Raw genomic sequence first — 15,182 nt, 5'->3', positions numbered from 1 at the left:
TAGAGGATGAAATTAGAAAAAAAAATGTAAGCAAAAAATGTTGTCAATTCTGTACTAATATCCCCTATCCTGGTATATATGGTCCCCTCATAGCTGTCCTGGTATGCATGGCCCCCTCATCCCTTACACTGGTATGCATGGCCTACTCATCCCTGTCCTGGTATGCATGGCCCCCTCATCCTTACCCTGGTATGCATGGCCCCCTCATCCTTACCCTGGTATGCATCGCCACCTTATCCCCATCTTGGTGTGCATGGCTCCCTCATCCCTGTCCTGGTATGCATGGCCCATCATCCTTACCCTGGTGGACATGGCCCCTCATCCTTACCCTGGTGGACATGGCCTCCTCATCCTTACCCTGGTATGCGTGGCCACCTCATCCTTACCCTGGTATGCATCGCCACCTTATCCCCATCTTGGTGTGCATGGCTCCCTCATCCCTGTCCTGGTATGCATGGCCCCTCATCTTTGCCCTGGTGGACATGGCCTCCTCATCCTTACCCTGGTATGCATTGCCCCCTCATCCTTACCGTGATATGCATGGCCACCTCATCCCCAAGCTGGTATGAATGGCTCCCTCATCCCTATCCTGGTAGGCATGGCCTTTCATCCTTACCCTGGTAGGCATGGTCCCTTCATCCCTACCCTGGTATGCATAGCCTACTCATCCCTGTCCTGGTATGCATGGCCCCTCATCCCCATCTTGGTGTGCATGGCTCCCTCATCCCTGTCCTGGTATGCATGGCCCCTCATCCTTACCGTGGTGGACATGGCTCCTCATCCTTACACTGGTGAACATGGCCCCTCCCCTCATTCTTACCCTGGTGGACATGGCCTCCTCATCCTTACCCTGGTGAACATGGCCCCTCCCCTCATTCTTACCCTGGTGGACATGGCCTCCTCATCCTTACCCTGGTGAACATGGCCCCTCCCCTCATTCTTACCCTGGTGGACATGGCCTCCTCATCCTTACCCTGGTGAACATGGCCCCTCCCCTCATTCTTACCCTGGTGAACATGGCCCCTCCCCTCATTCTTACCCTGGTGGACATGGCCTCCTCATCCTTACCCTGGTGAACATGGCCCCTCCCCTCATTCTTACCCTGGTGAACATGGCCCCTCCCCTCATTCTTACCCTGGTGGACATGGCCTCCTCATCCTTACCCTGGTATGCATTGCCCCCTCATCCTTACCGTGATATGCATGGCCACCTCATCTCTATCCGGGTATGCATGGCCCCCATCGGAAAAACATTTTTAAAAAAATTATACCTTCCTGCGCTCCCTCGCAGTGTCTTGTTCCAATGCCAGCAGCTGCTTTATGTTTGTAAGCAGCGCTTGTCAGTGACGTGATGTCTGCTTACAAGCCGAGGACAGCTGTCGTAATACTCACTGCTCTCCACTCCGGGACTATGTGCATGGAGAGCACTGAATATTCATTGATCTTTAGTAGCAGGAGCAGTGTTGGCTGCAGATGCCGGCTTCCTGCAGCTGCCGGGTGTTCACGTGTGCCCACTACTAAAGGGAATGAGTATTCACTGCATTCCACTCCTGGCATGGAGTGCAGTGAATATTCATTCCCTTAAGTAGCGTGCACACTTCAGAGCCCAGCAGTTGCAGAAATCGGCTGCTGTGGCTAACAGCGTGTCCACTATTAAAGAGAAATGATTATTCACTGTCTTTCGTAGAATGCAGTGAATATTCATCTCTCTTTAGCAGTGGGCACAGGAGTTATCTGCAGCCGCTGGCTCCTGCCTCCTGTGACCTGCTGCTCCGCCGCTTCCGCTCTCTACTTCCCCATCCCCAGCCAAAGCAGGTACATCCTTGCTATAAGACTCACCCCTCATGTTCCTCCACATTTTTGGAGGAAAAAGTGCGTCTTACAGTCCGAAAAATACGGACCTTGTGTTTGGTGCTGAAGACTGCTAAACCTCGGGCCTCTCCTTTGCTCTTAGTGAAGGGTCTGTAACCTCTTCTGGTGAGCGCACACTGACGTATATGTGCCTGCTGAATGAACTGATACACTTTTGTGTGCAGAAGAGGCTGTTTTTGATTTTGAAACCCTTGGAGTTTTATGAAAGCACTTGCTTGGACCAAACCACATTTGCCTGTGTGAATGCTACCAAAGGCCTACCTGAGCAGTATGAATATCATATGTACAGTGCCTTGCGAAAGTATTCGGCCCCCTGGAACTTTTCAACCTTTTCCCACATATCATGCTTCAAACATAAAGATACCAAATGTAATTTTTTGGTGAAGAATCAACAACAAGTGGAACTTGTGAATTGTGAAGTTGAACATAATTTATTGGTTATTTTAGATTTTTGTGGAAATTCAATAACTGAAAAGTGAGGCGTGCAATATTATTCGGCCCCTTTACTTTCAGTGCAGCAAACTCCCTCCAGAAGTTCATTGTGGATCTCTGAATGATCCAATGTTGTCCTAAATGCCTAATGATGATAAATATAATCCACCTGTGTGTAATCAAGTCTCCGTATAAATGCACCTGCTCTGTGATAGTCTCAGGGTTCTGTGTGAAGCACAGAGAGCATCATGAAGACCAAGGAACACAACAGGCAGGTCCGTGATACTGTTGTGGAGAAGGTTAAAGCTGGATTTGGATACAAAATGATTTCCAAAACCTTAAACATCCCAAGGAGCACTGTGCAAGCGATCATATTGAAGTGGAAGGAGTATCATACCACTGCAAATCTACCAAGACCCGGCCGTCCCTCTAAACTTTCATCTCAAACAAGGAGAAGACTGATCAGAGATGCAGCCAAGAGGCCATGATCACTCTGGATGAACTGCAGAGATCTACAGCTGAGGTGGGACAGTCTGTCCATAGGACAACAATCAGTCGTACACTGCACAAAGCTGGCCTTTATGGAAGAGTGGCAAGAAGAAAGCCATTTCTCAAAGATATCCATAAAAAGTGTCGTTTAAAGTTTGCAATAAGCCACCGGGGAGACACCAAACATGTGGGAGAAGGTGCTCTGGTCAGATGAAACCAAAATCGAACTTTTTGGCAATAATGCTAAATGATATGTTTGGCGTAAAGGCAACACAGCTCATCACCCTGAACACACCATCCCCACTGTCAAACATGGTGGTGGCAGCATCATGGTTTGGGCCTGCTTTTCTTCAGCAGGGACAGGGAAGATGGTTAAAATTGATGGGAAGATGGATGGAGCCAAATACAGGACCATTCTTGAAGAAAACCTGTTGGAGTCTGCAAAAGACCTGAGACTGGGAAGGAGGTTTGTCTTCCAACAAGACAATGATCCCAAACATAAAGCAAAATCCACAATGGAATGGTTCACAAATAAACGTATCCAGGTGTTAGAATGGCCAAGTCAGAGTCCAGACCTCAATCCAACCGAGAATCTGTGGAAAGAGCTGAAAACTGCTGTTCACAAACGATCTCCATCAAACCTCACTGAGCTCGAGCTGTTTTGCAAGGAAGAATGGGCGAGAAGTTCAGTCTCTCGATGTACAAAACTGATAGAGACATACCCCAAGAGACTTGCAGCTGTAATCGCAGCAAAAGGTGGCGCAACAAACTATAAAGTTAAAGGGGCTGAATAATATTGCTCGTCCCACTTTTCAGTTTCTGAATTTCCACAAAAATCTAAAATAACCAATAAATTTCGTTCAACTTCACAATTGTCTTCCACTTGTTGTTGATTCTTCACCAAAAACTTACATTTGGTATCTTTATGTTTGAAGCATGATATGTGGGAAAAGGTTGAAAAGTTCCAGGGGGGCAAATACTTTCACAAGGCACTGTATCTATATCTAATGATCATCTATCTAGTTCATATCGATCTCCATCTAGCTATCACATCTATCATTTTCTATCTATTAGATATATATCTACCTATTATCTCTCTACAAATCTATCTATCTATCTATCTATCTATTACTTATCCTCTCACATACCTATCTATTATCTATCTATTTATGATCTATTTTTCTATTATCTATCTATCTATTATATATCTATTATCTATTATTTATATGTCTGTCTATCTATCTATCTATCTATCATCTATCTGCTATCTATTAGTGATGATCGAATAGTGAAATATTCGGATTCAGAAAAATCGGCACAAATATTTTCTAATATCCATGTATTTATACCGAATAACGGATCCAATGCAAGTCAATGGAAAAGCCGAATATTTTTATGCAGGACCCAATAAACCGGTCTGGGGGCCTGAGAAAAAAGCTGAAATGGACGGAATTGTTCAGTGCCGTTTGCTGAGACCTCCCTTCTCTTTTCTGTCTTTCTAGATTCTATATGGTCAGTTATTGTGATCGCAGCCACAGAATCGCGGTGGGAGCGCGTCTCGGTTCAGTTGCCCTGTACGACATACGGACTGGAAAATGCCAGGTAAGGCTGCGCCTCCCTCATTTTGTGCACATTTTGCAGCACTTTGCTTGTTTTCTTGCTGTAATATTTCGTCTAATGCGATGATCAATATTTTAATGAAGAGAGTAAACGGCCGGTGCTCTCTGTTATCAGGAGATCAGAGGGCAGGTCAGACGCCGGCGGATAATAAATTAAAGCACTCTGCTGGTTGCAAAATGTGCACTTTGTATTGCTGTCATCAGATTGTGTCACTTCTGGATCTTTGAACCGGACACATTTTAACGTAATGAAATATGGAGAGCGACTGTGGAACAATCAATGCAATGTGCTGAAATATCCAGCACCGGGCAACAAGTGTTTCCAGCCCGTGAATCAACCAGAGATCAAGAAGATACCGAGAAATAGAAAAGGTATAGAATAGGCCTCATTATTGTGTGTAAAAGAAAAACTGTCCTTGTAACAAATCAGAGTTCAGCTTTCATTTCTTACACCTCTATATACAGTAGATAACACAGGATCCACCATTCACAATAGGTGATGTCACAGCTCACCTCCTCCTCCTGTACAATGACTGATAACACCTCTATATACAGTAGATAACACAGGATCCACCATTCACAATAGGTGATGTCACAGCTCACCCCTCCTGTACAATGACTGATAACACCACTATATACAGTAGATAACACAGGATCCACCATTCACAATAGATGATATCACAGCTCACCTCCTCCTCCTGTACAATGACTGATAACACCTCTATATACAGTAGATAACACAGGATCCGCCATTCACAATAGGTGATATCACAGCTCACCTCCTCCTCCTGTACAATGACTGATAACACCTCTACATACAGTAGATAACACAGGATCCACAATTCACAATAGGTGATATCACAGCTCACCACCTCCTCCTGTACAATGACTGATAACACCTTTATATTCAGTAGATAACACATGATCCACCATTCACAATAGGTGATGTCACAGCTCACCTCCTCCTCCTGTTCAGTGACTGAGAACACCTTTATATACAGTAGATAACACAGGATCCTCCATTCACAATAGGTGATGTCAAAGCTCACCTTCCCATCCTGTACAGTGACTGTTAACACCTCTATATACAGTAGATAACACATTATCCACCATTCACAATAGGTGATATCACAGCTCACCTCCTCCTGTACAGTGACTGATAACACCTCTATATACAGTAGATAACACAGGATCAACCATTCATAATAGGTGATATCACAGCTCACCTCCTTCTCCTCCTGTACAATGACTGATAACACCTCTATATACAGTAAGATAACACAGGATCCACCATTCACAATAGATGTCACAGCTCACCTCCTCCTCCTGTACAATGACTGATAACACCTCTATATACAGTAGATAACACAGGATCCACTATTCACAATAGGTGATGTCACAGCTCACCTCCTCCTCCTGTACAATGACTGATAACACATCTATATACAGTAGATAACACAAGATCCACCATTCACAATAGGTGATATCACAGCTCACCTCCACCTCCTGTACAATGACTGATAACACCTCTATATACAGTAGATAACACAGGATCCACCATTCACAATAGGTGATGTCACAGCTCACCTCCTCCTGTACAATGACTGATAACACTGCTATATACAGTAGATAACACAGGATCCACCATTCACAATAGGTGATGTCACAGCTCACCTCCTCCTCCTGTACAATGACTGATAACCCCTCTATATACAGTAGATAACACAGGATCCACCATTCACAATAGGTGATGTCACAGCTCACCTCCTCCTCCTGTACAATGACTGATAACACCTCTATATACAGTAGATAACACAGGATCCACCATTCTGAATAGTTGATATCACACCTCACCTTTTCCGTGGACACAGAGCATTCTCTCAACAGTCTTTCATAGAAGTCAAGGACCTTCTCCAAACCATAGGATATTATGGAAAGTAACCGATGTAAAGGATATCACAAAGTGCTTTTAACAGGAGCTTGGGAAAGATGGCGGCCTGCTTAATTATGTAAAGGAAAAAAGTTGGTCAGAAAATAAAAACAGGTTATGAAAGAGAGTTTGTTTCATTATTTAGTTTAAAATTATTTAAAAAAATATGTAGGTAATTCACTCCCTTTAAAAAGGGGCCATCCCAAGGCAGTTGCAGTCAGCCTCACTGTTTTCCCACAGTGGCCACTGCTGGGGATCTGTGGTATTGCAAAAATGTGGGTTTCCATTTGTCATGTTGTTTGACTTTTCATTGTTTTTATCATGTGTGTTGGTCCTGTATTCAATACAATTAGTTTTGTATCTTTTTTGGTGATGCCCAGTTTTTGTTTTGCATCTTTTTCTTTATATAATTTTTGATGTTTTTGAGTTGACTCTGGGTGTATCCCTTTTTATTTGGTGTGGTGCCCTCCCAAACAACTATTGTTTACTGGATCTGTGGTATTGCGTTATCACCTTTTGAAATGGAACAGCTAAGTCCTCCAGGCGCCGCTCTTAGGGTACGTGCACACAATGCGGAAAACGCTGCGGATCCGCACAAGTTTCCCCTGAGTTTACAGTACAATGTAAACCTATGGGAAACAAAAAACGCTGTGCACATGCTGCGGAAAAAAAACGCTCAGAAACGCAGCGGTTTACATTCCGCAGCATGTCACTTCTTTCTGCGGATTCCGCAGCCATTTTACACCTGCACCAATAGAAAAACTCAGTGAAATCCGCAGAAAAGAACATGGTAAATCCACGATAAATCTGCAGCAAAAACGCATTGTTTTTGCCCTGCAGATTTATCAAATCTGCTGCTGAAAAATCCGCAGAGGATTAGTTGCAGCTTGGTGGATGGTTCTCAGCCGGAAAAGCGCCCTGATCAAACCTCGTCGCAGCCTTTCAGACGTCTCCGTTGGTTGTCTGCAAGATTCCGTAGAAGATGAAAATCTTATTCATAGTTCCATCTGTTCATCACGCGTACACGGCCTTTTTTCTCATGTATTCGCCATTCCCATAATCCATCCACGTTCCTTGTGTGAATTTAACAGAATGGCGCTGACACATACTAATGCCTCATTCAGACATGGTGACCGTTGGACCCCAGTTCTTGGGATCAGTGGTGGTCGGACCTCCAGCGATCGCATATTTATTGTCTATTCTATCCTTTTACTTCCAGGGTGTGAGCCACTAAGGATAATGCATCCACTAAAGCAAAAAGGACACTTGCCCTTAAAGGGAACCTGTCAGCCTCCTGGTTCTGTGTGCAGCATGGTTTAGAGAAGGAGAAGCTGAGTCCAGTGGGCGGTCCTACTTAGTGATTGACAGCTGTGCACATTCATGCAGGGAAGACTGTCAATCACTGAATAGGACCGCCCACTGGACTCATGCAAACAGGGATTTCAGGGAATAAAATACAAGTTTGGCTAAAACGTGTCCCCAAAATGCCCTATAGCCTCCCACCTGCAGGTGAGATGCCATTTTCAGCGTGACAGGTTCCCTTTAAGAAGAAAAGAAATCCGTCTGTGACCTTTTCCCTTTGTTTCCATGTCTGGCCAGATGCATTTCCAGTACGACCCACAATGCGCCGGTTCCCAGCAATCCCATTTATCGCACTCTACGTTTTTCCACTTTTAGAAATGACCTTATACAGGTGCAATTCTTTCTTTATTTTTTTTTACCCTTTGAATGAAAATGTTATTTTGCTTAAATCTGATAAAATCCCCAGCAATCAATATCGGAAAATTAGATTGAGAAGAAATTCAATAAAATTACAAATAAAAAGAAAACACAAAACTCCAGAATGTTTCGGATAAAATAATAATAATAAAAAAAAACCATTTGCGCGGTGCATTTCTAAAGGGATTGGAGGGAGCGGACGGAGATAAGATCCATCCGTGCGGCCGGCGTCCGCCTCAGCAAGGGCAAACAAAGCCGGGGGGAGATTTCCATTGCAGATTCACCCAGGCTTGTGTGTGGCAGTCAGCACTTAACTAGGCTTCCTCTCCGCACCTCTGACCTCCGCCAACCACTGCAGAAACATCTCTGTAAGTATGGAGATGCACAGTGTGGACGGCCGCTATTGATTCACAGGTTTACAACGTCTGATTTCTTTTTTTTCTTTTTTTTACCCCTGCAAGACAAAACGAGTGTAGAGATTATTTCGAACTGTCTACTCCCCCTTCCCCGGTCGCACTCTGCTGTGCACTCTATATAGATTAGGACTTTTATATTTTTGCTGTCTTTGTTACTTTTATATATATATATATATATATATATATATATATATATATATATATATATATTCAGCAAGTCAATAAACTTGACCTTGCTCCTACTATTTACTCACTTTTTTATGCTTCTGAAGGCCATTTGCCCAGTTGACCCTTCTGCGAGCAGCACTTTTGCCGGGAGAACCCCTTAACACCGAGCAAAGTAGCGTTGAATGGATGTAACTGCGCAGTTTCGTTGCCACTTCTGTTTTCGGCATCCTCTTGGATCATGCTTCCGTCTCTTATTAATGATGGAACATGTCACGTCCTAACATTGACCCCAATTTTTTTGCATCTAGCTCGTAAGTTTTGCACAATTTCCTGTGCGGTGCACGTTACGTGTGTGCCACATACACTAGAAAAAGCTTCCTACATCTACATTATACGTATCCATAGGGCTTCAGATATCAAAACAGTGTTCGGACCCCTCCGACAAATCAAAACGAGCCTTCAACTTTTCATCGGGAGCCCCTTAGACATGTGATGTTACGGCTATACAGCAACTTCTGTTGTAACACAGGTCGCCGCTAGATCTCAGAATGATGCTTAGTGAATAGGGTCTGTCGCGGCCCTGTGTTACAGCCAATAGACAATAGGGGTGCTGGTTTTGAAAATAGTAGGCCCGTTTTCCTAATCCTGGTCCCTTCTAATTAAGGCTGGTTTCACACATCCGATATTTACTGTCAAAGCAGGGACCTCAAGTCAGGATCTCCTGACCTGAAGTCATTAAACTCATTAACATATGCTGTCTGGAACGAATCACCTGAACCAAACTCAACAGCTTCATAGACTTATGACTGGCCCAGACTTGGGTCTCCTGACCCAAACTCAAAAGCCTCATAGACAAATGATGTCTAGACCAGACACAGGTCTTCTGATCCAAACTCAAAAGCCTAATAGATATATAATCTTTAGACTGGACATGGGTCTCTTGACCCAAACTCATCAAGCCTCATAGACACATGATGACTGGACCAAATATCCTCATCCAAACTCAACAGCCTCATTGACACATGATGTTTAGACTGAATTTGCGTCTCCTGACACAAACTTAACAACATCATAGAAATCACAAACACAGTTCTTCTGACCCAAACTTATCATCCTCATAGACATATGATGTCTGGATTGGACGCATGTCTACTGATCAAAACTCTGCAAGCCTCATAGACACATGATGTCTGGAACGGACACGAGTCTCCTGACCCACACTCATCAAGCCTCTTAGACACCTTATGACTGGACCTTGCGTGGGTCTCCTGAGTCCTGACACAAACTCGTCAAGCTTTAAAGACAGGATGTCTGGACCAGACGAGTGTCTCCTGACCCACACTCATCAAGCCTCATATGCACATGATGTCTGGACCAGATATGGGTCTCCTGACCCAAACTCATTGGCCTTCTAAAGACATAATGTTTGGACTGGATGTGGGTCTCCTGACCCAAACTCATCGGCCTTTTAGAGACATGATGTTTGGACTGGATGTGGGTCTCCTGACCCAAACTTATTGGCCTTTTAGAGACATGATGTTTGGACTGGATGTGGGTCTCCTGACCTGAACCCAACAGTTTCATAGGCATACATGAGACTATTGAGTTACGGGCAGAAGACTCACATCCAAACGGTGATTACTGGAAGGATATTACCCTTAATTACTTACAAACAGTTGTCCAAGATTATGAAACAGCCCTGCTTTTTGTCCAAAAATAGACCCTTTTTGCCTATTGTCTTACATTTCAGCTTAGGCCCATTCAAGCGTTCAAGGGCCGTAATGCTCCTCGGTCTCATATATGGCAATGAGGCTGTTGAATTCAGGTCAGGAGACTTGCGACTGGTCTGGACATCCACGGTCCAGGTCTCGGATTGCGAATATCAAATGCGTGAAAGCGTCATAAGTCCATTATCCAGGATTAGAAAAAGCCGGCAACCTCCTTCTAAAACCCAGCGCCGCCTCTACCTACAGGTTGTTTGTGGTATTGCATATTGGCACCATTCACGTCAAGGGAACTGCAATTTCAGAAGCTTTTGAAAAAACACGACCATGTTTTGGGTAGCTCGGACAACCCTTTAATTTCGAGGTTTTGCCATTAGAATTGAATTAGAAAATTTGAACCCATGCAAAGGCAAGTTGCACCCCGGATGCCATGACGTAACGCACGGGCGTATTGGGGAGCAGCTTGGCATTATTGTGCAGGTTTTTGGTGGATATACAGCTTATTGGAGAGTGTAGGATTTTTTCGTTGTTTCCTTTTTGGATGTTTTCCTGCAGCCATAATAGTATATTGTGGGAAGCGTAACATAGCAGTGTCCTTCCCATGGCTGTATTGATTTGCCCTTCAGCTGTTTGCAGTGCATAGAGAACCCAGGGCCTTGTTGTTGATTATCTCTACACAATGTCTCTGTGAGCATTATTGACCCATTGCAGCTTACTGCCTGTGGCTCTTGATTTTTCACACCGTCTCCATGACACTCATAATAAAACATACTATGTTATTGCTCCGTTACTCTGGAAGTCAACTTGTATAGCCGGAAAACGACTGAATCACTTTCTGGAGTACGTTTATTGTTTGCTCGCAGTTCAGAGTTTTGTTTTTTTTTAATCTATTTTTGTTATTATTATTTTACTTGGGTGCAGTTTTTGCTTTCAATGGAATAGTTTTTGCCTTTTAAGTTGCCCGACCTTTTCAGAATTGTGAAGAGAGTAACTGCAAATAGATGAGTCCGAAATGGCGTGCTTTAGTGTTCACATCCTTGCAATGTAGAATAAATCGGCCTATCAAGCATCCAATGTTCATTTTTGTTACTTCGTGATATATCTTATCTTCTTTCTCCACTTATGAACCACTTCTCCACCCAACCTCCTGAACTGATCATTCACTTTGAAAAATTAGTAAAATCTATCTTGGGCAAAATAAGATGGAGTGCCAAGTCACAGAGAGATCAAATTGCCCTCCATAGACTTCCATAGGCAGTGGTAGAGGAGGGAAGAGCAGAAAGACGCAGACTGGACTGCTGCTTTCTAATAAAGGGACCTTGTCATCTCTGAAAATGCTATTTATCTGCAGATATAGGGTTAATCTGCATGTTCATAGCACTGCAATGCTGCTGGATCGTCTTATTTAAGGTGTGGATTCCAAGGGGAAAATGAACTTCATTCCTCCCAGGAGCCACCAGCTTTCAGTCATGGGGGACAGGGCACAAACCGGCGACAGTTACCTCTTCCACCACTCACTCACTTTACTGTGAGCAGCAGCTTTATGCACGCCCCTGGCACTTTGATTGACAGCTCACTCTGCACAGATGTACTGCACTTTGGACTGTCAGTCTTAAGTCCTAGGGCGTGCATTCGGCTGCTGCTCACAGTATAGTGAGCGGTGCTGAAAGTGGCGACTGAAAGCCGTCGGCTCCCAAAGGAAATAGGTTCATTTTTCCCAAGAGTCGTAGTTGCATTAATCCAGCTTTTTACTCACAGATTAATCCCATATATTCAGGTAAGTAGCATTCTCCAAGGGGACAGGTTATCTTTAATTATTTTACCTAAATCCAGAGCTGGATTCACAGCTAAACTGCTTAGTACTGCTGTTGCTACCGAACATGTGCTACATAGAGAGAGGAGACCTGAAGTCCGTCATGTCTGTGTGAGCTGTGTATGAGAGACATCATAGCAATCCGTATCCACCCACCAGCTCAGAGTTATGTGAAAATAAAAGAGAACGCAGAGGAAAAAACTGGTGAAAAAGGATTCTTTTGCGCCATGAACACAGCCCTGAGCGCAGACTATTAATGGAGCAGCTCTCTCTACCCCTCTACCAGCCCAAAGTCCCAGCATGATCTCAAGCACCAAGCAGCTCCTGAGTTAAGTCCAGGTAGAGGAGGAATTTCTTAATGCTTTTCATCGCCTCTCACACTCGATAGGCGCCATCAGCCAGCAATCACTTCTCTAACGAGAGGGTAATTGTATCCTTTACACCTTGATGACCCGTCTCGACGCCTGTGTGTTGCTTCATTGGGCCTTTTTTATTCACTATTCACAAAATCAGATTTCCGATTGGTGTTTTGTATGTATTTGACAATATACAGAAGATATCAAGCCCTGAACACCCAGAAATCAGTTTTATGGGCACACCAGAGATTGTAAAATCAAAAATGAAGGAAGATGGCTCCCTTAGATGGATCTAGTCACAAATAATATTTATAGCATATATTTTACACCATTAATCTTGATATTTGTAGCGCATTAGTGATAGAGATTTGGCCAACTCAAATAGTCCGCCAAGGGAGATGAAAAGTGTCCAGCTTTTGCTTTCATTTTATTCCCGCTGCTTCTCTGAGTTTTCTGCTTTTTTCTTTTTAAAAATCCACCATACAGATCCAGAGATATGGGCCTTCTTAGTACTAAGTTTTATTTAAAAAGAGGGTGTGGCTCACATGATCCTCAGGGGCGTGTTTTGTGCTGCTCTGCATAATTAGCCTGGGAGCTCCGCCCCCTTGTAAGGATCATAAAATTTAGCATTAAGTATAGATGCCCGTATCTCTGGAACCACATGTCGGATTTTTAAAAAGAAAAAAACAGAATACACAGAGGAGTCACAATAATACAATAGCAGCAAAAAGTGCAAACTTTATAACCTGGTCACAGGTTCCCTTTAAGTGACTATTTTTTTAGCTCTAACAGTAAAAAAGCCTTTTTGCTGGACTTGGAACTTCTGTTCCTTTAGTTAGAGGCCTTGCCCTCTTGTCTTTTGGGATAACCTAAGATAAAACAACTGTTCACAGTATTTTAGTCAATTTTGGATTTTTGTTTATAGCTTCGCGATGGGCCATGAATATTAGACTGTGAGGAGCTGACACTCGGCACCATTGATGATCAACTGTTTGTAGGGGTTGTGGTGCTCCAGCGAGAGCAGTGGCCCCATCCCCCCCACTTTCCCCTCCCCAAAAAATGCAGAAAAAGCTATAAAACATCATAATTTGTCCAAAATGATACCAATAAAAAAAACTGCAACTCAGCACGTAAAAAAAAAAAAAACCAAGCCCTTGCACAGCTCCATCAATCTCCATAAATAATCTACGGGGGTCAGAAAATGACAAACAATTTTTTTATTTTATTTTTTTTTTTTATAACAAAGTTTAGAATTTTCATAACCCACTAAAAAAAACTATAAGAATTTGCTAACTCTTACCGCACAATATACGCACAAAGGTGACACCCCAAAAACAATGATAGAATTGTGTAAATTTTTATTTATTTATTTTTTTACTTTAAATCACTATTTCACCGCACTTGGATTTTTTTTTCTTTGTTTTTTTTCAGTATATTATATAGTAAAATGAATGGCGCCATTCAAAAGTACAACTCGTCCTGCAAAAAACAAGCCCTCATATGGTCTATGTGGAAGGGAAAAAATAATAATTAGCAAAAACGGATAAATGAACTGCGTCCTTAAGGTGTTAAAAATACAAAACTGGATCTGGTAATCTATGAAGGGGATATAGCACTTGCCAGAGCTCCATTGCCCCTTTACACAGCTGATGAGCGGGGATGCTGGGAATCGGACCCCCACTAATCTAATATTGATAGCTTATCCTAAGGATAGGCGCATCAATTTTAATGAACTGCAAAACCCCTTTAACTACTAATCTTCGGTTGCGTTTCTCCAGGACCCTTATCAATATTCCTGTCCTTTTTCTAACTCGGGGGCATCTTGTAGTAAAACAACTTTGCTTTCTCCGGTGGATCCAGATCTGTTCTCGGGGTCTCTGTCGTGCGCTCACGGGCTTGGATCCAGCCCACTTTGCCATAAACAAATGGGACTTTTCTCTTTAAGGACTGTTTAAAGAAATACAATGTCCAAACATTATCGAACACATCACATTACATCCTCATCATGGTATTACTAGCCTCTCTGAGGCTGTCAGAGATGTAATACACAATCAATAACTCAATAACTTGTTAACTCCGGTCCCACAGAAGGCCATAATCTAGAACTTCCACGACTCACGCGCTTCCATGCGAATATCTTTCTTTTCAACATCTTACAAATTTCCAAGTCATTAGCTCAATTATCAATTGCTTCTCTTTCTTTCTTCTGCAAAAAAGAATTGGATATTCTATAGTGAACATTTTTCCCCGGCTTCTCGAATAAGCTCTGTAAGATAGCGCTTACTGCCTGTGTTGGGAGACACTGGCTTAGCAACAAGATTCAGTCACACAGGCCCGATTTTCTCCATTAAGCAGTCCATGCGGTTTATTTAGGCATCATAAACCGCCATGTTAAACATCACACACAGTTCATAGCACACGGTTTCCTTCATTTGACAGTCACTACACCCACCAGTCCTTTTCTGACCATTTCCCGGGGTTGTCCGTGTGCCGTGTCAATGTCTCTACTCACATAGCATTACACAACATTAGGTTGCAGTCTCTAAACACGCCGGACCTCACTTCGTCCAGTTACCGTGGGAGACCACACAGTTCATTAACTTCCATGGAACATCATAGGCACTAACAGTCTGTTCCACTGGCAG

General features: G+C 43.3%; 1 protein-coding gene across 6 annotated transcripts in view; it reads left to right on the top strand.

Moving 5' to 3' along the window:
• The window catches only part of WDR7 (WD repeat domain 7), a 383,582-nt gene that overhangs the window by 316,313 nt on the left and 52,087 nt on the right, over positions 1–15,182 (top strand). For all 6 annotated transcript variants that reach the window (XM_077282600.1, XM_077282585.1, XM_077282579.1 and 3 more), the window contains one exon: positions 4,295–4,394. In XM_077282600.1, coding sequence (XP_077138715.1) covers positions 4,295–4,394 — 100 coding nt within the window. The remainder of the gene's footprint in view (positions 1–4,294; positions 4,395–15,182) is intronic.

The sequence above is a fragment of the Ranitomeya variabilis genome, chromosome 1, assembly GCF_051348905.1.
Source record: "Ranitomeya variabilis isolate aRanVar5 chromosome 1, aRanVar5.hap1, whole genome shotgun sequence".
NCBI lineage: Eukaryota > Metazoa > Chordata > Amphibia > Anura > Dendrobatidae > Ranitomeya > Ranitomeya variabilis.
The sequence above is the reverse complement of the archived record's forward strand: the minus strand, read 5'-3'. Positions and strand labels throughout refer to the sequence as shown.